Raw genomic sequence first — 25008 nt, 5'->3', positions numbered from 1 at the left:
TCAATTCTGGAAATCTGTCTCTGCAGTTAGTCAGAGGATCTGTCAGATGAACGCTTTTGAAGTCTTGAAAAAATTGACTGCCAGCCTCCATGGTAAGTGAGATGAATATGATCAGCAGTGAATGATTTTGTAGAATTAAAGTGTATTAAGACTCAGAAGAGACCCTCCTCTCAGTAACTATTAGGCCTATGTGTCTGTAGTTCTTCATGTTTTCCTAAATGTTTCCTGTGCTACCCTAAGTTTTTTTGTGAATGTATTGAATAGTTTTGAATTCACAGTACATGTAGCTGTTCTGTATGCTCTTTTCTATGCCTCAGAAGAAACAAAACTAGAACAAAAACATACAGAACTCTTATATTTAATATGACAAAACAGCAAAAATTTTACTGCAGGAGGAATGTCATTTCGTAAGACTGCATCAGCCTCTGTCTCTATAAACACCAAGATTACAGGATTTGCTGTTTGTGGGAAAAAAGAAGCATCTACTTGTTCTAACACAGACTTCTCAAATTTCAGCTAACTGCATTTACTTTTGCATCTATACAATTTTAAAGATGAATGCAGAGATTTTTATTGAGGAGGGAGGAATATTTATTGTCAACTACTTTGGGTCAAAGTCGTCCGTGCCTACTTTGCATTGGTGTAAATGCCAACACCAGCGCTATGCATAATTTAGCAGTGTGTGTTTTTTAAAATTTTATAAAGCTAGTTTTGGTTTCATGGGCATATGATCTAAAATCTTTGTATCCATATATATAACATATTGGCTACGTCTAGACTGGCCCCTTCTCCGGAAGAGGCATGCAAAGCAGGCAAGTCAGAATAGGGAAATCCGCGGGGGATTTAAATATCCCCCGCGGGATTTAAATAAACATGTCCGCCGCTTTTTTTCCGGCTTGGGGAAAAGCCGGAAAAGAGCGTCTAGACTGGTGCGATCCTCCGGAATAAAGCCCTTTTCCGGACGATCTCTTATTCCTGAAAGTAGGAATATTCATTGAGCAATTTCATCATAGCACATTATTGTTTCAAATGCAGTACATGCTCAAACAGAAAAAGAAGGAAAAAGAAATCACTATTGTGCAGAACAAAACTTCTGCTATGAGTTCATTGGACCAAGTAGTGTTGGTAACTCCACTGAAGTCAATATACAATGCACACAGCAGCATAGCAATCACCACTGAAAAACTTGTTTAGGGATATTTGAAACAGTGACATGAGGAAACAATAATATCTTATCTTCACTAGGGAGATCTGTTAACCCTTGTTAACATTGATTCAGTGACAGGCCATTTGTCAAAAGCTTCTCTAGTGTAAGGAATTAGACTGTGTTGTTTTTTTAAGGTGAAAGAGGCATTCTTCAGTAAGAATTCTTTATCTATCCTAGTCGGTGGCAAAGAAAAGCTCTAAGGGCATCCCAGTAGTGAAATTAAATCTGATGTTGTGAAAGTAAAACTGATGTTGTGATGTGCTCCACGCCACACAAGAAACTTTAGATTAGGTAGGCAGTATATGGCAAGTATTAAGGACTGGATAATTAAGAGGTTTAAAGGAACATTGTCAACAGTAACAGGTTAAAGCAAAATGTTAGGTTTTGCTCATATATATGAGAGATCTCAGATTCACTTTTAAAAATTCAATGGAAATAATAGTTTAAATTTAAAAACCCCCTTTATTGTTTACTGACCAAACACTGGTTAGTTAAGAACCAAGAAGTGAAATTCACTAGAAACAAAAATTACCATGGACCAAGCTAAGTGAAAAACAAAAGGTAAACACAAGCAGTGAAACTGTTTAACTTGAAATGAACTATGAAAATTTGTGATTAATGTCCATGGCTCTGTAAATAGCATCCCATTTCAACAGCCAAGTTTATCTTGTTTTGGAAAGAAAATATCCCACCCTGGATCCTGGCATGTTGTATGCAAGTTTCAGTCTGAAGGAATTTACCACAAGCATGTAATAAAACCCTCAAAAAGGGAGAAATAAGCATTTTTTCAGCTGAGTGGCCTCTATTATTTAGCTGGTACGGTCTCTGTGTACCGCGAAGCTTCCTTTGACTTTGTCTATGCACAATTAGTTCAGCATGTAGCAACCGTTCTGGAGCATGGTATGTTCCATGATAAACACAGCCCCCCACTCCATGTTTGGAGAGACGCTTGGGCGGGGCAGAGGAGGACAAAGGACCATGCAGCGGTCCAGAGGTTCGGGATGTGCAGCGGGCCCTTGTCCCAACTGGAAATGGTGTCTTCCAGGAAAAAGCACATTCAGTCCCCCACCTGGCGAAGAAGGGAACTGAAGGGAGGGCAGTGGAGGGAGACCAGAGACAATCTGGACTGGAGGGGAAAAATGCCCAGCTGCCCACACCCTTAGGGCTTAGCACAACAACCCCCCTCCCCGCAAATGCCTTTCTCCGGAGTATATCCCAAGAGGGGAAGCGAGGGGTCCCAGGCAGTCCCCTTTATCGCGGGCTCAGCCAAGTCAGGCACAAGGAAGAGCCAGGGACAAAGAAAGTCCGTCCGCAAAAGCAACTCGGGGCAAACTTCCCGGGGAGCCGAGTCAGGGGCTGGCACCCTCATGCCTCCCGCCAGCCGGTGCCGGGGGGCTCCAGTGCCGGGGGGCTGCGGCAGGCCGGCGGGCGCCCTTTGGCAAGCGGTGCCAGCTTGTGCCCGAGCGGCGGGCCGCGGCGCTGTACTCACTCCAAGCAGACACACTTTCAGTTCTCGTATCGCCATCATCTGCTTGGGGGGAAGCCGCTTCGCATCCTCCGGCGGAGTCACTGGCCGGCTCTCCCCGGCAGGGAACGGAAAAGCAGCGGCGGCACTTTTTTTCCTCTGGGCTGCCCCCGCAGGCTGAGCCGCCACCGGTCACATGAGCGCAGTCCCGGCTCCTCCTCGCCCGCTTTGGTGCTTTCCTCCCCCCTGAGCCCAGCGCGCGCAAATCTCTGCTGCCCCGCGGCTGCTGCCTGGCGCTGGCCGCCCGAGCGCTCAGTTACCCGGGCCAGGAATTGCCTCGCCTCCGCCCCAGCCACTGTGCGCCGCGCGGGCTCCACCCGCCCGCGCCGTCCCCAAGTGCCAGGTGAACTCTGCCCGGGAGGTGCAAAAATGAGCGGGGAGATGACAAAGGCAGGCAGCAAAGTCGGTCTGCGCAGCAATGCGAGGCTTCAAAAAGTGCCCGAGTGAAGAATCCCAAACACAGGAGGAATCTTCTCCTCAGTCGCAGAGGCTTGGCTGGCAGATCTGCAGATGACACAAAATAAATAAATAACACCCTTGGAAAACAAGTGTTCCTGTAGAGCCTTTAGAGACTAACAAAATAGGCATTCAGATTTGAGCCAACAAGAGTGGGCCTGGTCTAAGAACAAAATGTTTTTCAAATCACTGGAAGGAAAAGGGGTGTGTGTGTGTGTGTGTGTGTCTGTGTGATTTTTGTATAACAAATCTTTTGTAAAGAACATCATAGCTATACTGGGTCAGACCAAAGGTCCATCTAGCCCAGTATCCTGTCTTCTGACATTGGCCAATGCCAGGTGCCCCAGAGGGAATGAACAGAACTGGGAATAATCAAGTGATTCATTCCGTCACCCCATTCCCAGCTTTTGACAAACGGGCTAGGGACACCATTCCTGCCCATTCTGGCTAATAGCCATTGATGGACCTAACCTCCATGAATGTATCTAGTTCTCTTTGAACCCTGTCATAATCTTGGTGTTTACAATATTCCAGGGGTGACTACTGAGGAGGGACACAAGGGGAAGGGGGCACACGGGCACAGGATCATTCCTGCCATGTGACTCCTCTGTGTCACCCCTATGCCAGGGGAAGGCAAAAGCAACCCCTGCCGCTGTTCCAAGCCCTACCCCTCTTCCAGCCTGCTGCTTCTGCCCCTGCTCAACCTCCTCCCCGTCTCTTCTCTGCCCTGCCTCTTCCCCCCATCCCCCAAGCAATGCAGCCCCAGTGGACTAATGGGGATCTGGCACAGGGTGGCAGCAAGGATCAGGCCCCTACCCCTGGCATCACCAGCAGCGGCAGGAGAAAGCAGAGAAGCCTACTTCACTCCCCCAGCTCCTGGCTGTGTCTACCCACTTCCTCTTGCCAGTGAGTGTGGAGGGCAATCCTGCGGCCTCCCCTGAGTGACACAGTCAGGAGCTAGGAGTAGGCTAGGGCCATGTTGCTCCACTCTCCTGCCCCCCTTCCCTTTCCCCCTCCTCCCCGCTGTACATGAGAGCAGGGGGTGATCCCAGCCTCTTCCCTTGAGTAGTATGGCCAGGAGCTGGGGAAGCAGACTAGGCTAGGGCTGAGTCACTGTGCTTTTACCCACCACTGCTGGTTACAGTGACGGGGGGGGAGGCAACCCCAAGCCTCCCCCACCCCTGCTACTCCCCTGGGCTGCCCGGAGGCTCTCCCCCTCCCCCCCAGATGCTGGCCCCTTGCCTCTCCCACCCACAGTATTTGGGTGCACATGCCTGCCCCCCCATCCCCATGCCTCATCCCTGCAACACCCTCTGGCAAAGAGTTCCATGGGTTGACTATGTGCTATGTGAAGAAATACTTTATTTTGTTTGTTTTAAACCTTCTGTTTATTAATTTTATTTGATGATTCCTACTTCTTGTATAAGAAGGAATAAATAACACTTCCTTATTTACTTTCTCCCACCAGTCATGATTTTATAGACCTCTGTCATATCCTCTCCTTTTCTAAAGTGGCTCTTTTAGCATAAACTGTTTCTAAGAAACAGTAATCTACTTTTATTAGAACAGGAATAACCCCAGAGATATTGTATAAATATTTACTGCTATGAGAGTAATAATCGGTGAGAGTCCCTCCCACCCTGCAAAGAATGACATATGTGCTTAATTCTACACAGTGTTGGCTGGTCTATCTGCAGAAGCTGCACCACGTAACTTATATTGCTTTTTAAATTGGTTTAGTTAAATCTGTGTGGACACACAAAGCAGTTTAAACCTCTGAATTTCACTTGCTAAAAAATAGTGAACATATTCAGATTTAAAAACAATGTCATCACTTTCACAGAGCCCTGATAATATGTAGCTGCTTATTTGATAGTAATCAACACTAACGATTAAATTAAAATATATCAAAATCAGGCCAATCATGCTTAGGAACAAAGAGGGAGAGAGAGAACAACACAAAGACACATGCTTAAGGATTAAGAACAGCTAATGACATTCCCTCTTCCAGGAACTGGCATAACCTCAATGTTTGTCCACATGCAAGGAGATGTGGTCAGGGAAACATTTTTGAGGAATTTGTCATGTTTCAGTGTTTTTAAATGTACAGTCTGAAGCTGAAGGAAAACAAGTCTTACAATGTAACGGTTTTCTTTTTTCTTTTGTGGCAGCTTACTGTGATTAATAATTACAAGCTTTCCAGTGTGTTACAATGTCTTGCCTTGCTTCTTTATACCCTACTGTATTTTGCTTATACTATACCATAAATAAGCAGCACCATTTTTCAGAAATAGTTAAGCATCTCAAATAATCTGCTTTCTCCTTCTGGAATCCTTTACTTCAGTTTCTGTTGACTAGTCAGTTCCAATTCTCCTCTCATTTATTTGGTTTTACACCAGTATAACTCCACTAATTTAATCTGAGGAATTCCCAATTTACACGTGTGAGAACTAAGCCCTTGGAGTTTGATTTAAGCCACAAGGTTTTGATCTGGCTTCAGATATGAGGGCATGAGGGAATATCTGGATTTGGAAGGTTAATTCAGATCAATCTCTTGTCTCTGTATTCAATTGGGGGAGGATAGCACTGATTAACAGCAGCAAGCACCACAGAAGGGAGAGAGGATAGTGTTGTAATTAGGGACATGACTGAGAGTCAAGAAATCTGGATTCTTTCCCCAACTCTACCACAGACTTGCTCTGTGACCTTGGTCAAATCACTTATCTGCCCCATGCCTCAGTTTCCCAATCTTTAAAATAGGAATAATGATATTTTCCTAACTCACAGGGATGGTGTTAGAATGACTTGATACTTGTAAGACACCCTGATTTCTTTCTTTTGTGGGTGACAGATGCAGACATAGACCTGGCCTTATGTCCATTCAGCTCCCTAAACTAAGATGATCCATCCCATTGATGGAGTTATCTTCTCTATTCTACTGCTACTTTTGTTCCTGGTCCCTGGCAAGTGTCCTTCTGACACAAAAAAGTTTTCCCTCCTCCTCACTAGTGAGTTAAACTTCCATATCATCATGTTTTATGCTGCCTTCCCCCCAGCTCTTGTCCCTAATGCATAGAACAGGAGGCAAGTAAACTCATTGCTTGCAGTAAGAAGTTGTTGTTGTTTTTAATCTGTATTTCAAAGGAGAAATAAAATACTCAAATGCACAATATAATGATTTTGCTATAAATATTAGAGATGTGCCTCCTCCTCAAAAAACAAACAAACCTAGTAAATAGAGAACAGCAGCAATAAAGCAAGCAGCTCAGGTCAGCAGAAAAGGGTAATAAGAGCAGCTTGTGGTTCAGACTGTACAGCCTATTCAAAATCCAGTGGTTGAACTACAGTTTATAACCTTGAGGCGTTTTCTTTTACATTTTTATATTTTCCTGCAAATTAGAAACAGATTGTCCTCATCCCATGTCCCAAACCTCCTGTACTAAAGAAACACAGCACAGACTTTGAAGAAATATAAGTGAGAAATATGCAAATGAGGCTAAGCATGGAATATCGCCGAGCCTCATTTGCATACCTAATGAGCCGCCATTTTTGTAGGAGAGGCTCTTGCGTCAGAAGGAGCTGTCTACACTGCCCATTCTTTTGCAAGGAAAACCCTCTTGCGCAATGCCTTTACGCCAATTATTTTCAGGAATAACCACATTGCGCAAGAGGGTTTTCCTTGCAAAAGAAGGGGCAGTGTAGACAGCTCCTTCTGATGCAAGAGCCTCTCCAAAAAAAATGGCGGCTCATTAGGTATGCAAATGAGGCTCAGCGATATTCCACGCTTAGCCTCATTTGCATATTTCTCACGCAAGAAGCCGCGAGTGTAGACATAGCCTAGAGGAGGAAGCATCTGCCACCATTCTTCAGGGGAAAGGGAATGTGACCTTCAAAGGATCTGTCTTTTATTCACCTCTCCATGAGCATGTATGCATGGCAGGAAGGGCATAGCCAGGGTCATAGACATTTCTCCACTCCTTCTGTTATTTTGTATTGTCCTGAGACCCCCAAACCTGCTGGGCAGCTCCCCCTTAAGTGTGAGAAGACATTCTTAGGCAAAGCAGTGATATTGCAGAAAATCCAGTTGTTGGGATTTTTTTAAAATAAAATCTAACAAAGATGCTTCATGCTACTTCCTAAAAGTTTCGTGCAGTTTTCAGAGCAGCCTTTGTAAATGTTGTGCTTGTGAAAAGTCCCAAATGAAAGACTGTTGCCCTCTGTTAAGCCACTGGACAGGTAATACAGGATTATAGATACCAGCTGTGAAACCTTCTCTCTCTCCCCCATCAATAGTGATAGAAATGTAGCCGTGTTAGTCTGGTGTAGCTGAAACAAAAAACAGGACTATGTAGCACTTTAAAGACTAACGAGATGGTATATTAGGTGATGAACTTTCATGGGCCAGACCCACTTCCACATCATTTGATCTGAGGAAGTGGGTCTGGCCCACGAAAGTTCATCACCTAATATACCTTCTTGTTAGTCTTTAAAGTGCTACATAGTCCTGTTTTTTGTTCCCCCATCAATGTACCTCCACCCCAAAGGGCAAGAACTACTCTTAATGCTGCAGAGATAGTGCGGTCCTTGGTCTCTACAGTCTTGTGTGCCAATTAACACTGAGTATTGTGTAGATTTCTCTGTCTTGAGCAACTTGGCCACAATCAGAGCTGATGTACTCCAATCAAGTCAGTGAATGAGTATAGCCCTAGGGCTGTTAGAAACTGGACTGACACCAACACCTAATTTCACTTAGTTCATCAAACATCCATTGTTATTTCAGTCTGTTATTGATGTGGGCTGAATTCAAAACAATACCCTTGTGATGACAGGCTCAGTATCCAATCATCAATCCTCTTTGCTGCATCTAAATAAAAATATTTTCTCAAGTTACACTCAATACAAAGTGCATGGGTGCATACATGCTTATAATGTGAGAGGCAAAACAAGCAGATAAGTTGCTGAGATTTAATGTAGCCATATTTCAAATCAGGGGTCTCATTAAAAGTAAGCATTTAAGGTTGCAGACCCACATTTCTCAGTTGCTATTTTTCCTTTGAAAGCAATTCTTAGCCTACTTTTATTGAGCTCTGTTTGAAATGTCACATGAATGATTATCTCAAGAGATTCCATCAAGCTTATGTGGATGGCTTACTCTCTGGCATGGCTGGCATGCTTTTTTTCTCCCTGACTTAGGATGTAGCTACTTTTCTAGCATACTATTCTGCAAGGCAGTGTTAGAATGGAGCGGGGGGGAATGCACTATACCACATCTGCAGACTCCAGGCCATGGGATTGGGGTGGTGAGGGAGACACAGTTTTAAGCAAGCAGTATGTGAACCTTTGCAGCGGTGATAAAACAATAACATCTCCTGCCTTTCACTCTTCCCAAAAAGCAGCCCAGTGAAAATCCTAGAGTAGCAAACTACAAATGATTCCACTGAACAGCATCTCAGTAACTTTCTAGAAGTAAATTTCTCAGGATACTACTAAAGTAGTTGTAACTGAGAAGCCAGCTCACACCAAGAATTTTATTTTCAATGGAGAAATCCATGTTTCTTGCCAAGTGAAAGGAGAGCAGCCATTGTTCCTACTTTTAATGAAACAATGTAAAATATGAAAATGGCGTAAAATTAAGTTTATTCTCAAAGTTTTATTCTCAAAGGCTATGTCTACACTTGCAGCTTCTTGCACGAGAAATATGCAAATGAGGCTAAGCGTGGACTATCGCCGAGCCTCGTTTGCATACCTAATGAGCCGCCATTTTGTAGAAGAGGCTCTTGCACCAGAAGGAGCTGTCTACACTACCCCTTCTTGCACAAGAATGCCACTACGCTGATTATTTTCAGGAATAAGGGAATTGCGCAAGAGGGTTTTTCTTGCGCAAGAAGGGGCAGTGTAGACAGCTCCTTCTGGCGCAAGAGCCTCTTCTACAAAAATGGCAGCTCATTAGGTATGCAAATGAGGCTTGGCGATATTCCACGTTTAGCCTCATTTGCATATTTATCATGCAAGAAGCCACAAGTATAGACATAGCCAGAGGGTTTTCTATTGTGTGTATTGACAAGAAGAGATAATAGGCAATTTGGGTACTACCTAGTAGATATGAGATTTGTTTAAAAATGCCCAATTTGAGTACTACCAGCTAAGCAGAGTTTTAGTTTCAAAGTGGTTTAGAGGTGCTTAGTCAGTAAATGCATATTTATGTATGGTTTTCTGTAGAAGCATGTGAATGAGAAATTTCTCCACACTCACTTTTAAAAAGGAGCTTCCAAATACATTTCAAGTAAAATGGTAGTCAGTGCTGGCTAAATTGAAACATTCATTCAGGTTCAGCCAATGCCAGCGCTGCCACTCTCTATTAGCACTGCCCTTCCTTCTACCTGCTCTGCTGGAACTGCACCAGTTGTAGCAACTGTGAAGAATCTGAGTTGCATACAACTCTACTGTTGCCAAAGGAACAGACAGAGCAGCAGTGCAAAGACCCAACACCTACCAACTCATCTTCATACTTCTTTATTTAGACTTTTGAGCCTGATTAAGCAAAATACAGTGAAACCTTTGTTATCCGGCACTCTGTTAACCAGAAAACTTTGTTAACCTGCATTGCCCCCAGCCACAATGCTGTCACATCTTCAGGCGCAAAGGCCTGGCTTGGTTTACCATGATTGACTTAACAATTTTTTCTTTAAGAAGTACTAATCATCTTTAACTCAAAATAGAAATATGAGACCAACTGCCTCACACTACAAAACTACCAATATTAAAAACTTGAGTTTTATTATTATTGTCCATTGTTTTTTCATAGGTTGATGGGGACCCTCAGATAAGCAGAATGCCCTAATCTCCGAGCGTGACGGATAACATAGGTTTTACTGTACATTAATCTTCCCTTCTTCACTGTCACCAGAAAATATCTGATTCATGTGACCTTTCATGACATGGAAGCAAAACTGAATTTTTTGATAAACTAGATGGCAAATAAGGAGGTTGACTAAAAGAGATCCCTGACTGCAGTCTATCCATCAGTCAGAAGTTCTCATTGGTCACTATATGAAACATGGATTCCCAAGATTTTTTACTCTGACACAAGGTAAAGCTTGTTGGTTTTCACCGAGGAGTCCAGTTATGCCTAAGGACCCCACTGGTCTATGCACTGTACAAACAGAACAGAACATGTACATTCACTCAAATTTAGCAGGAATCCAAAAGCCCCTTATGTCATTGGGTTCAATCATGGTGGACAGGGGCATATGAAAAAATCCTGTGCTTAGATAGAACGTGAATTTGGTCCTTTTGAAGTCAAATCCCCCCACAGCTACTCCATTCAGCTAGTATGAAGTGTATATCTGTCCACTGGGCAGTAAGTTGTGTGCCCAAATATTAATGTGGAAAGGGGTTAGTTCGAACTGAGCCATTTCAAGCACTGAATCCATTCAGATCACCTGTGTCCATTGGAACTCCAGGGCATACCTGTAGTCCCCATAGAAGTAAAGGATCATATGGACTGAGACTGGGTGGAACTATCCCATTCATTACCTTGGCCAGTGGTCTTAGGGCAGGAGCACTTTTTCCCCCATTTAGGCTCCAGGTGGTATTAAGACCTCATAGCACTTCCCGGTGGCCAGAGACCAAGAGCCACAGAAAGTGGTTCTGACAGCAACTCTGACTTTGGGAACTGGGTTCAGAATGAGTTGCAGAGGAGGGAAAAACAAGGAGAGCTCACGTTTGGCGCAAAGGAACTTATTTACACAGCTCTATATTCTAGAACAGGGTGACTTAACATGTGGCCTCCAGGCCACGTGCAGCCCATGGCCCATTTGTTAGGGGCCCTTGGGGAATTTTGGGTTTACGCGGGGCTCAACATGCAGCCCTCAGTTGGGATCCTTTGAACATGGCCTCCACTGGGATCACGCTCCACAATGGCAAGCCAATGTACTGGTCTTCTGTTGACATACGTTTTAGTAGTTAAATTCCTGGACTGTCATTGCTCATTAAAAGTGTTGTCATATGGGTGGAAATCAGGTAAATATTGCATTTTATTAATATCAGCAGAACTGACTTAATTGGGGCCTGCATGTTGTGTTGTCTTGCATTAATTTTTGTATTCATGCCCATCAGTGTGAAAGAAGCTATTTGCATATATTTGCATGTATATGCAACCACACTTAAGTTGTGGCCATCAGCATGTGCTGTGAGTATCATTGTGGACCCCAGAGCTTCCAAAGTTGAATAGCCCTGTTCTAGATACTTACGTTGGGATGCAGTCTTATCTTAATGACACACAGTTATATAAAAGAGTTTGACTGTCTCTGTGGAGCAGAGGGAAGTAGAATCTCAAGGGAAATCCTTTAGAACAGCCAAGTTCAGGCTGAGATTTATATTGTTGCTGTTATTTAAGCCAACAATAAAAGGCAAATCTCAGGAATTAGTCTAGTACACAGCTAATGTGTGCATTTTTTGGTGGCAGCTAAAGAACATGTGTAAGTGGCAAGGATGAATAGAGGAGACAGCCCTAATGATGAGTAAATTTTAAGCATATCTTACTTTTTATCTATGTATCCAGATCCCACTGTTATCAATGAGAACTGTATTCATGATCTGAGGAACAAAGTGGACTTTAAAGTTTTATTTAAAATTAGCCAAATTTCCACAGTCTCCATGCATTACTGAGAGTGTATGTTTAAAATAAATCACAAATTATTATAGCTGATGTGTGTGTGAGCTGTCCTTTTGGCAAGAAGAAGCTCATTCAAAGAGGAAGTTCTGCAGTCATGCACATGGAATTAAATCTCCAGAAATCCTATTGAGTGATAGCTCAGAGAACTATGTAAACTAATTTTGCATGTCCAAACATTAAGCAACTGAAATTACAACAAACAAAAAATTCTGATTTCTCCCATGCTTACTGAGTCACACAAACTAAAGTTTTTGTGTATTTGATCTAAATTCTGTGTCAATATGTGAGTAAAGGGATGTACTTACAATTCATTATATTCACAAATAACTTAGAATAACACTATGATTCATATACAGGTTCAAACAGGATGGGAAAACTTATTTGATCAAACATTGACATTTTACTCTTTTTTATGGTTTTGCATATCCCCACGCAAACTCCACGTACAAAATAAATAACCCTAATAAGCACTTAGAGATAGTCAGATAGAAGATGTTAGAGAAGAACAGATTTTTTAAACACCAGAATTCTTATTCTTGCACATCAGTGACTCAAAATTAACTGAACTTTAAAACTACAGATTTTCTTAATGGCTAAAATTCAGTGAGACAATCACTGCTAGTTTTGACACACACACACACACACACACACACACACACACACACACACACACACACACACACACACACACACACACACACACACACACACACACACTGAAATCTGACCTTGAAGCACTCATACATTTTCTAGAAAGTTTAGCTGCACAGTCATTGACAACACTGTGAAGCTGCATTAAAAACTACTGTGTAACAGTGTTGCAGCTACTAGTGTGCTGTCAGACAGACTAAGCACCTTATTCACATTTTGGTTTACCACTGGATTTATATTAGTGTAATTCTATTGATTGACAACATTATTCCTTCTTTACTCTGATTGAACCAGTGACATAAAGTTGAACCAGACTAGCAGCCTGATATTTAAGCTAAAATTTGTCTCTCAATTTAATTCCTTTGCTCCTAGTTATATTCTTTTGTGACTCTCACTAAATCCTTTCTATCCTTTGTATTCTTTCTTTCAAGTATTTGTTGATTAATTCTAGGTCCTTCACTCAACTGTGTCCACATTTCATATAAAAGAGAAACCACATTAGGTGGGTATGTCTACTCTGCAGCTGGGAGTTTGCCTCCCATCCTGAATAGGCAGACATGCACTAGCGTTGCCTGAGGTAATGTGCTACAAATAGCAGTGTTGATGCGGAGGCAAGGTCTAGCTGCCTAAGTACAAGCCTGCCTGATCTCCTGGTTCTGTATTTGGTGCCTAGCCCTTGCTAATAACCATACTGCAAGCTCCACACCACTATTTTTAGCCCATTAGCTCAAGCAGAGCTAGCACACATCTGGGTATCTGGTCTGTGAGGCCTTCTCCCAGCGAAAGTGTAGATATACTCCACATGTAAACATGTTAGCTCCTCATAGTTGCCCCATACCTAGGCACATTTTGTTGCAAATGCTGAGGAAATCACATGAATACAAATACATTAGGAACCACAAATTTGCAAACACTCACTACATTCATCACACATATTTCACATCTACTCTGTCCCCTTTTGCGGAAGCATACCTGTAAGCATCTAGTAAATATTAGGGCTGTGAAGTGATTACAAAATTGAATTGCGATTAATCGCCAATTAATCGTGTGCGCTGCCCCTTTGAAACGCTGTGGCAGCGTTTCAAAGGGGCAGCGCTGCGGATGCCTGGGATCAGGTGGAGTCCTCAGCTGACCCCGACTCCAAGAAGTTCTTCCCCTTGGAAAGGCTGCCCCGGCGTTTCCAAGGGGCAGCACCGCGTGCCCAGCTGACTCCCAGCTCTGTGTTGCACTGCCCCTTTGAAGCACCGCCCCAGCACTTCAAAGGGGCAACGCAGCATTAATGCTGTGATTAACACATTAATCTTGTCTCTTTTAATCACAGACGTTAACGCACATCAATTGACAGCTCTAGTAAATATGCTACATACCACAATCCCACACACTGGAAGGAAATCCAGTAAACCTGGATCTGTCACTGGCTACATGACAGGGGGAATCTGCTACATCGACAGCCCCTTACCACCTAGTTCAGGGACCTCAGTCCACAGCTCTGCTTCTTTTAGGACCAGGGAGGTAAATGGACAAACCTCACTGCTAAGTCCAAATATTTGTAAGGTTTCTCTTCACTGAGTTTTCTTTTCCACTGTCCCTTCATCAGGGTTTCCTTCAAAAAAGGAGGTACAGTCTGAATCCTTGTGGAATAAAGGTTGAGATAGACATGTTCTGCTTCCAAAATGTTTATCATTCTCTTGATCTCTCCTGAAGAGGGCTACAGGACATTCTCCCACCAAGCCCTCCACCCAACTCTTCAAATGTAATCCCACCATCAAAGACTTTAAGCTATGCCATCCATCCCTTACCAGTCACAGAGAGTTGTTTCACACTTTACATATGCAACGTTTTTTTCAGCCTACAGTAAACTTCTGATAATCCGGCACCTTTAGGACCCAGGGGGTGCCGGATTATCAAATATGCCAGAGTACTGGAAGGGGGGCTATAAAGGGCCTAGGGGGGGCGGTCGGCGGGGAACTGCGCAGTATGGGAGAGGGCGGTGCTGCGGGACCAACCCGGCAGAACCCCAGCTGCTCTGCCCCCGGCTTCCCCAAGTCCGTTGCTGCTGAAACTGACCAGCGGCTGACTTGGCTGACCAACCCGGCAGCACTCCAGCTGCTCTGCTCCCGGCTTCCCCAAGTCAGCCCCTGGTCAGTTTCAGCAGCAGCGGACTTGAGGAAGCCGGGTGCAGAGCAGCTGGGGTGCTCTGCCCCAGGGCTTCCCCAAGTCCACTGCTGCCGAAACTGACCAGCAGCAGACTTGGGGAAGCCGGAGGCAGCGCAGCTCCAATTGTCCGGCTGGCCGGAGCACTTCCGGGTTCCAGTTGGTGCTGGACTATCAGGAGTGCCGGACCACTGGATGCCGGATAATTGGAGTTTTATTGTATATCATATGTCCTGAGCAACAGGCTTTCACTATTTCCCTTGATAAACTATTCCCATGGTCTTTGTTGTCAAAAAGTTTCCCCTGATATGTAAGCTAAAAGTTGCCTCTCGATTTAATCTCTTTGCTCCTAGTTAAACTCCTCTTTTGTCTCTGTAAATAAATCCTTTCCATCCTTTGTATTTATATCTTTCAGGTATTTGGGGACTAATTCTAGGTCCTCCACACCATTGTGTTCACACTGCACATGAAAGAGAAACCACGTTAGAAAGACAGCAGTTCAAATATATGAAGATATGATACATATAAGAGTAGTGACGATAGCAAGGGATTAACTATTTAAATGATCAAGTTAAAGAAGACAAGATTAAATTTCATTCAATCCATCTTTTATGAGCCACGTTTTTGGGTGAAATCCCAGAGCATGCCACCTTGTGGTTCAGCATGACACTGCTCTATAGCCCATAAGCCATAACTCACCCATAGTCAGGGTTTTAAAAATAACAGTTAATGTTTCTAAGTGTAATTGTTAAGTCCTCATAGTTCCTCTAGAGCTTCCAGGTTCAAACTCTTTATCTTTCTGGGCCTATGAACCTTCACTTTTTCCTGGTTTCCAATTTTCCCTACACATGGGAAATAATTTAGTCCTACTCTGCTCCCAACCTCTCTGGATAATCTTTCCTTCTCAGATCTTTCTAGCTTCAATCTTTGGCTTTGTTTTCTTCTCCCTGTTCCCTGCCTTCATGGTCTTGGGGACCACAGTAGGCCAAGTCCTTGCAAACCTTCCCTAAGGATTGGGCTCCATGGACAAAAGTTACTGTCCATATGCTGGATGAAGGCCTGTTCAAAACCAAGCTATTTAACTAAAAATCCCTTTTTTGTCTGTGAGTTCCTGAAGAGTCCAATCTGAACTAGTCTGTGCAGATTTAACCATGGGATGATTTCAAAGGGGCGATAACTAGGGAATTACATTAGTATCTCTCTGCTCATAGAGGAGTTACGTACAATTTCTCAATAATACGTACACAACCTGATTTTTAATACAATGGATCTGTAATGGATCAAACCTAACTCATTAAGATATTACTTAATTCAGTGAAGTTTATCTTAATTCAATGAGGTTTACTCAGAATGTTGCAGGATGTACTCAGTCTTTTACACTCCCACCACGTCACAGCACAGTAGCCATAGACAACCTGGCACTTAAATCATAGAATCATAGAACACTAGAACTGGAAGGGACCTCGAGAGGTCATCAAGTCCAGTCCCTTGCCCTCACGGCAGCACCAAGCACTGTCTAGATCAGTGTTTCCCAATTGGTGCTCCCAACTGGTGCAGCCGGCGCTCCCCCGCCCCCTCTGAAAAAGAGAGAGCGAGAGAGCCGGCTAGCCAGCAGAGGCGTGGGCAGCGAGTTTTGTGGTGCCCAAGCTCCAGCAATATTTGGAGCTGGAGCGGGTCCCGATCCCACCCCCCGCGCGTGTGTCCTCCCAGCCCAGCCCCAGAGTGTCTCTCCCCTGTCCCCGTCCCCGCCATGCACGACCTTCCCTGAGCTCTCCGTCGCTGACTGCTGCTGTCCTGCGCAGCACGCTCAAACCAGCGGGTGGGGAGACGCCCGGACGTGCCATAATGTCACAGCCCAGGATTTTAAACTTGCTGGGCACTGTGATGCGCCGCATGGCTGAGTTGCGGGTTTGGAGTCTGGGGACAGAGCACAGATTCTGGCCCCACAAAGTGGAAGGCAGAAGGTATGGGAGAGGGAGAGGGAAAGAGAGAGGGAAAGGGAAGGGAAGGGGCGGGGCTTGTACAGAGGGAAAGGGGAAGGGCTGGGAGAGGAAGGTGCTTGTGCGGAGGTGGAGGGGAAGGGGGAGGCACCAAAGGGACAGGGGTGGAGGAGAGAAATGGCAGGGGGCCAAGTGCAGACAATGAGGAAAAGGGCAGGAGGGGAGGTGTCAGTGGAAGGGGGACAGGGTGATGCTAGGAGGGGAGAGAGTAAGGGCATTGGGGGCTAGAAGGGTGAGGGGAGGTGCTGGGAGAAGGCTTGAAAGAAGGGGTGGGCATGAGGAAGGCTGGGATGGAGCAAGTCATGTGAGAGGGCACAGGGGCATGAGGGGAATGGGGGCAGAGGGTGGTGAGGGGTGGGCATCAGGGAAAAATGGAGCAAAGGGGGCAGGGGAAGTGAGGGAAGGGGGAGGCACCAGGAGGGTACAGGGCTAAGGGAACGTGCAGGTGCCAGGGGATTCTGGGGGTGAAGCAGAAGGTCAGACACCTGCAGTGGAGGGACCACCATCAGAGGAGAGACGCAAGGCAGGTTTGTAGAGGGAGATGTTAGAAGATGGGATGAGGAGGGGTAGCTCACATAATCAGAGTGGAGCTACTGGAGAAGTGGGTACAGGGAGGAGAGAAGGGCTGGTGGAGGGGGGCAGGTTGCAGGAGGGCTGAGGACAGTGAGAAGAGCAGGAGTCAGGACAGCAGAGGAGGGTGAGGAGTGGGGGGGCAGCAGGCACCAGGGGAGCTGACGTGGCAGCAGAGGAAAAAGGTAGAGGTTTAAAAATATGTATTAATAACTTGGGTGGCACATCCAAACAAGCCATATGAACTCAACACTGGTGAACAACACAAAATTCATTTTGCTCATGTGAGGAAACTCTTAGGCTATGTCTACACTGGTTGTTTCTTGTGCAAGAACACATCCACTCTTCCATGTGCGAGATGTGCTTTTGCACAAGAGCATCTATGGCAGTGTGGACACTCTCTTGCCCAAGAAAGTGCCGATGGCCATTTTAGCCATAGGGCTTTCTTGCTCAAGAAATTCATGTTGCCTGTCTACACTGGCTTCTTGCGCAAGAATAGTTGCTCAAAAGGGCTTATTCCAGAGTGGGAACATCGTAGTTCTTGCAGAAGAAGCCTTGATTTCGTACATGAGAACGTTAGTGTACTTGCGCAAGAACACACGGCCAGTGTAGACAGGCAGCAAATTTTTGTGCAAGAACGGCTGCTTTGGTGCTAGATCGTGCCAGTGTAGACACAGCCAAGGGGAGGGAGGAAGGCAGGGGCAGGGAATCAGCACTGGCTCAGCATGTCTACATGGTTTGGGGGAAGGTGCAGGAAACTGATCTCAGATGGGTTGCAGAGTGGGGAGGTCTGGGGGGCTGGGCTGGGCTGTGGGGTGGGGTTTGTGTGTGTGGAGCTCAGAGCTCAGTTTGGCTGCAGGAGGAGGGAGGTGCTGGGAACCGGGGCTAGACTCCAGGGGAGGGAGGGACAGGGAATCGGCTCTTGGCTCAGCAGTTTTGTGAGGCTTGGAGGAGGTGCAGGGAAACGGGGCTCAGCCGTGCTGTGGGGGAGGCATGCAGGGAACCAGTGCAGGGCTCAGCTGGGCTGAGGTGGATGGGGGAGGGCATACAGAACAGACAGGCAGCTCAGCTGGGCTGTGAGGGGCTGCAGGGAAGTGGTGTTGCACTCCCTTGGATTGTGAGGGATGGTTTTGGGGGAGGTGCAGGGAACCAGCAGGGGTGGGCAGCTTAGTTCGGTTGCAAGGGATAGAGGTGCAAAGAAGCCTAGTGGAGAAGGGGGGGGGGAGGGGGGACCAGGAGCCCTGAAATGACCTCCCCTGGTCCAAAAATTCCTCATCTGGGACCAGTCAGGTCTAGAGGGTACCAGATCAGGGAGGTCCAACTCCTACCCAAGTCCCCTCCCTCGCACCCTCCCTCGTAGCCAGACACCCTACATCCAGCCTGTTTATGCACCCTACCTATCTGGTCTGCACCCTACCCAGACCTTGTCCCCTTCCGCCCCCCAGATCCCTCCCAGATCCTGCACCCCATCCCTATCCCGCTCCTTGGCAGCCCTGCCATCCACCCTAGCACCGCTCTGGCCCCAGCACCTTGCCTCACACCCCAGGACTCAGCACCGCCCCGGTCCTGGCTCCGGCCCCAGCACCCTGCCATCCATGCTAGCACCCAGCAGCACCCTGTGTCTTGTCCCAGCACCCTGCCAGTCACCCTAGTGCCCAGCAGGACCATGTCCCTGACCCCAGCACCCTGCCACCTGCCTGTCCCAGCACCCTGCCACCTGAGCCAGCATCCTTCCACCCAGCAGCACCCTCTCCCCAGCCCCAGCACCCACTAGCACTCTGTCCCCTACCCCCACCAGCACATTTGGGACCACATGAGTGAGGCTTTGGGGTTTTTGGAGGAGCTTTTTTTTGGTTTTTTTGCATCTCACTTGTGTGGCCCCAACTGACTTTTCTGTGGGTCAGTGACCTTTGACCCAAAACAGGTTCCTCACCCCTCTCATATATAAAGACAATGCTAAAACCTTTTGAGTTTGACATAATACTTTATTTAAAAATGAAGCCTGGCCAACAAACCCCCAATTGGGACCAAACTCCCATTTCACTGCAGCATCATAACACTCCTGCACCACCTGACCCCAAATCTGAGCCTATCATACACTGGAACCCCCCTGTCCTGAGCCTCTTACATCTCCAAACTCCTGCATCCCCACATCCTCAGTCTTCTGCCACAACATTCCTCCACCATCCACACATCACAAATCGGTGTTCTGAGCCCATCATACTCACAGCCTCCTTGCCCTGAGCCCCTCACATATCCAGCCCAAACTCCTGCACCCTCACATCCACAAGCCCTGGCTTGCTCAGCACCCCAACCTTCCACCTGAACCCAACACTCCCCGGCCTAGAGCCCCCTCCCTGAGCCAACAGCCCCTTCTCCTGCATCCAAATTCCCTCCCAGAGCTTGTACTTCTCACCCCTTCCCACACCCAAATCCTTCATTCCCACCCCACACCGCACTCTCACTAGGTTGAGACAGGTATAAGGGCTGGGGATAGCAAGTGATGGAGAGGAGGGAACAGAGCGGATGAGGCCTCACAGAAGGAAGATGGGGGTGTGTCTTGGGGAAGGAATGTGATTTTCATGAATTGGTGGGTCCCTCTTTCCTCCCCCGCCTCCTACCTTTTTTTTTTTTGCTTGATAAGCCTAGGGGTTCCTTGAAATTCTGAAAAGCTGAAAAAGGTTCCTCGGCCAAATAAAATTGGGAAACACTGGTCTAGATCATCCCTGACAGGTGTCTGTCTAACCTGTTCTTAAATATCTCCAGTGATGGAAATTCTACAACCCATCTACGCAATTTATTCCAGTATTTAACCATCCTGACAGTAAGGAATTTTTTTTATTGTCCAACATAAATCTCCCTTGCTGCAATTTAAGCCCATTGCTTCTTGTCCTATCCTCAGAGGCCAAGAAGAACAATTTTTCTCCCTCCTACTTGTAACACCCTTTTTTAGATACTTGAAAACTATTATTATGTCCCCTCTCAGTCTTCTCTTTTCTAAATTAAACAAGCCCAGTTCTTTCAGTCTTCCCTCATAAGTCATGTTTTCTAGACATTTAATCATTTTTGTTGCTCTTCTCTGGACCTCCGCAGTTTTTCCACATCTTTCTTGAAATGTGGTACCCAGAACTGGACACAATGCTCCACTTGAAGCCTAATCAGGGCAGTTTAGAATGGAAAAATGACTTCTCGTGTCTTGCTAACAACACTCCTGTTAATGCATCCCAGAATCACATTAATGGCTACTCCCTTCCTAACGTGGCTTTTTTTATAACTATTGCATCACTATGGCTTCTTTTGGAAGTTTGTCTCACTTTGACTCATCTGAAAAGTTCTCTCTGGGATCTAAGGGTCTGATCCATGAAGGTACCTGGGGACTGCAATACTGAGCATCATGGCACCTAATGTCAGGCACTTAGAAAACCACAGTAACAACACTGTTATCAACAAACCCAAGATATGGTGCCTAGGCTTTCTATATACAATGGATGGGGAGAGATAGGTGCCTTACAATGCCATTTGCAAAAGCCAGCATGCTAAGCAGGAAGCCAAATCATCTATTCTATACAAAGAAGAGGCTAAGAAACAGGGTATATGAAAATCTGCCTGCTTCTAGGCTGCTAAGCACCTATCACTGCTTAGCAATCCACGAATAAGTCAAGATGGCTTAGGTGCCTAATGGGAGACTGAGGTCAAGTCTACACTGGCACCTTACAGCACTGTAATTTTTTGGCTCGGGGGTGTGAAACCTCCTCCCCCACACAGAGACACACCCAGCACAGCAAGTTACAGTGCTGTAAAGCACCAGTGTGAACCAGGCTGTAGTGCTGAAAGCCCTTGTAGAGGTGATTTACACAGTGCACTGGGAGAGCGATCTCCTAGCAGTCATGCCATGACTACACTTTGGCTACGTCTACATTGGCATGATTTTGCGCAAATACTTTAATGCAAGAGTTCTTGCATTAAAGTATTTGCGCAAGAGAGCATCTACACTGGCATGTGCCTTTGCACAAGAGACGTGCTTTTGTGCAAGAGCATCTGTGCCAGTTTAGACGCTCTCTTGCACAGGAAAGCGCCGATGGCCATTTTAGTCATAGTGGTTTCTTGCGCAAGAAATTAATGTTGCCTGTCTACACTGGCCTCTTGCGCAAGAACAATTGCATAAGAGGGCTTATTCCTGAGCGGGAGCATCATAGTTCTTGCGCAAGAAGCACTGATTTCATACATTAGAACGTCAGTGTTCTTGCGCAAGAACTCCCCGCCAGTGTAGACAGGCAGTATATTTTTGCGCAAAATCATGCCAATGTAGACACAGCTTTTCAGTTTAAAGCACTGCTGAGGCAGCACTTTACACCGAGTGTAGATGAAGCCTCAGAAAGTCTCACATGAGAATACCCATATCTCAGTGGCAAGAGTACTTTCCTGAGAGGTGGGAGACCCATGTGTGATGCTTTATGGAGTCTGGGAGATACTATTATGAATGTCGATATTGTAGAATGGCAATGAGTTATGCCAGATATGCCATGTAAGATATCTGCAAACATGTTAAAATGTGCTAAATATGATCATTTCAGTTATATGTTTGTATCACCTTTGGATTTGGGGTTAAGGATATATATGTATGTATGCATGTATGTATGTATTATCACAAAATTTGTGCTATGCTTCTGGCTGACATCCACAGGCAGTTTGGTAATGCACTGCCTAGCCTTCTTGATGGCCCATCAAGTACCATCTGCTATTCAATTGACCCATTGAAAGAAGGCAAGGGATAGGCCTTGTGACTCAGGAGCAAAGAAAACACACTTTCTCCTTTTATTCCTTTTTAGTTTGCTTCTCCTTCTTTTTATACTGTGCCCCAAGTAGTGAGTTAAATGTGAGGAATGTCCCAAAGAATCAACTAGTTAGTTAACTACCCAAAATACTCAGGCTGTAGAAAGGAATCAATTACAGTTAGCGTGCAGGTGGTGAGGGATTATTTTTGTGACCACTCCAAAAATATATGGTTGCTGGCTGCTCTGGGTCCCAGGTTGAGTTTGTAGTTCTAGCAGCTTGAATGAAATTCATCCTTTTCCTTGTAAGCTAAGCAAATTTGACCTGGAAATTATTCAAACAACAAACACAAAAACGCATATAAACACACTTTAACATCTTGTATAAATCCATGGAAAAAGAACAGTTATGGAGTTAAAAGATCTATAAATCTTTTAAAACTTTGTATGATAAAGCTATCTGGCCTTGGACATCTCCCAGATTTCATCATTCTTATTGCAATTCCTACTATATCAGTGATTATAAAAGCATCTACTGTATCTATCAGCAGCTAATTTTTTGATTAAGTGGTTTTTACTCACAAAAGCTTATGCTCACATAAATCTTAGTCCTGAAAGTGCCACAGGACTCCTTATTGTTTCCTCTAATTTTTGTTTATTAACTTATGTTAAAACGTATTATCCATTAGAGTCTGTCTTGGTTTTATAGGTTCAAGGTTCTTAATAAAAATGAGCATATTTCATGGAATTACAATTAAATTAACTTCTTTATTTGGGCTAGCTATTATTGGTGGTTTCTTTTATTAGTTACATAGTTCTTCCTAACAATGTCCAGTTTTTATTAATTCCTTCTAAACAAACAAACAAACAAACAAATAAACAAGACTCAGAAAATTCTCTCAATCACTATATTAACACAATATCAATTTTCAGTTTGAGCTTTAATTTGTTCCTCAGGGGATTTTTATATTATCATAATATGTATAATTTCCTAATATCATAATTTATTTAAAAAACTGAAGGCACTCTTCTCTTTTTAGTTTGGTCTCTACTGTTTCAGGATTCAATTCTTTCCCTGTATAATATAAAGCAAGGAGTATCACTACACATAGAAAATGGTGGTCCCATCTCACTATGAGCAGTTAGAGACAGAATTTTAATTCTCCTCTCCCTCCCCTCCCAGGGATCAATCCTGCATTGGCATTGCATGGGTAGACTGCTGTGCCCATGTGAAGCCCTGGTTATATTTTTTATCCCTGTAAATTCCCAACACTGAAAACCTCTCTTGTACATTTAACACAGTCTTCAGCAACATTAAAATAAACCTTTCAGCTAAAAATCTCCATGTAGGTTATCAATATAGGGGTATAGGAATTGCCATACCAAAATAGACCGATGATCTATTAAATTTAGCATCCCATTGGGGCTCAAAATAGGTGCAATAGTCCACCTATACTTTAAATAAATAATAATAATAATACACCAGGACCTCCTTGTGCTAGATGCTGTACAACTAAATGATTGTCTCTGCCCCAAAGACATTGCAATATAAGCTAAGAGACAATAGATGGAGACAAACAGATGGGGGAGTACAAGAAACAACGAAACAGTATTTGTCAGAATGATAGAAAGAACTCTCAGCACGCTAGTTGTCTAACTCTTCACATTTTGAAGAAGGATAATAAGGTAGCTTTGTAATCATTTTCGGTGAAGGACACCATGAGAAAAAGCACCAAAATGCTTGTCTGAAAATTTAACAAATGGTTACATTTAACTCGTCAATCAGAGGTTGGAGTCGACATCTCAACAGTGAAAGAGAGATGTCTTGCAAATTTACCGAGTAGTCCTTTCATGTGGAAGCCATTTGGGCCCCAAGTTTTCCCTATGCCTAATGCTTTATAGCTGCCACAATATTGAATAGATTGATTCCATATCCCAGCAAAACATATCTTGATTTGGGAAAACACTGAAGTTGATGTTAATTAAATATTATTTGATTTGTTAATTTTTGTAGTTATGAATAGATCGATAGAGTACTTTACAGTATTCACCTAATCTCTTATTATTGTTCTGGGATTTTATGTATTTAATCCATATTATAATTGCAGGTACCATATATGTATTTTCATCATGTGTGAAATATACTAGAAGTCTTCCATTTGAGTCTTTCCATTCAGAGCCTTTGTTTTAGGGTTTTATAGATTTCCTGAGATTTAGTTTCTCAGAGACCATGAGTAGTGGGTAAATCCCTCAGCCCCACTCCTTTTGCACAAGGCCCACCCCCAGTGTGGCCACTGCTTGCCTAAGTCTAGTACCCCACCTTCAGTTGGGCCACTGACCCCCAGCCGAGGATAATGAGGCCCCAGAGCTCCAGAGGCAGTGCCTAATGGACTCCTACAGAAAGGCCCCCTACCTCCGGTCAAGCCACCAGTCCCAGTGCTTGAAGGACAGGTGGTGTGGTACAGCCCCCAGCATGCCTTCCCTAGCCTCTGCCACCTCAAGAGCAGGCTGGGGAAGGGAGCCTGGGAAAGTACAGTGGAACAAGGGCAATGCCAGGTGAGGCAATTTGGGAAGGCTGCACCTTCCCCTGCCCATGATACTTGCTGCCCAAGTTAGAGACCAGACTCAAATTTAGCTATTTCTAAGAGCTTGCATTTTCTGGTGTTTGCAAGTAAAGACAGATCAATATGACTATATCTACACAGCAGCGTTATTTTGGAATAAGCTATTCCAAAATAACAAAGTCTGTATCTCCACTACAAGCAGTTATTTTGATAGAATGTCGAAATAATGTTGAGCTGGAGGACTTCTTACTCTGACTCCTGTAACCCTTATTGTACAAGGAGTAACAGAAGTCCGAGAAATAGTGCTCTACCTCGGATTTCCTGCTGTGAAGACAGCGCCAAAAGCTGAAATAAGATATTTCAACTTAAGATATGCAACTGAGAGGGGGATCAGGGCTATGGCTGGGGCAGAGGGCTGGGGATCAGGAGTGA

At 44.8% G+C, this 25008-nt stretch overlaps 1 protein-coding gene across 2 annotated transcripts in view; it reads right to left on the bottom strand.

Moving 5' to 3' along the window:
• The window catches only part of RAB31 (RAB31, member RAS oncogene family), a 79669-nt gene extending 76413 nt beyond the window's left edge, over positions 1-3256 (bottom strand). Inside the window, exon 1 of one of the 2 annotated variants that reach the window (XM_025181869.2) lies at positions 2712-3256. In XM_025181869.2, the coding sequence (XP_025037654.1) occupies positions 2712-2735 (24 nt within the window). In that variant the 5' untranslated portion in view covers positions 2736-3256. Of the gene's footprint in view, positions 1-2696 lie in introns of both variants that reach the window. The other variant, XM_006117467.4, reaches the window with a different exon arrangement.
• Between the last annotated feature and the right edge of the window lie 21752 nt (positions 3257-25008).

Source organism: Pelodiscus sinensis, chromosome 2, assembly GCF_049634645.1.
Source record: "Pelodiscus sinensis isolate JC-2024 chromosome 2, ASM4963464v1, whole genome shotgun sequence".
NCBI lineage: Eukaryota > Metazoa > Chordata > Testudines > Trionychidae > Pelodiscus > Pelodiscus sinensis.
This window is presented reverse-complemented; position numbering and strand designations above follow the sequence as displayed.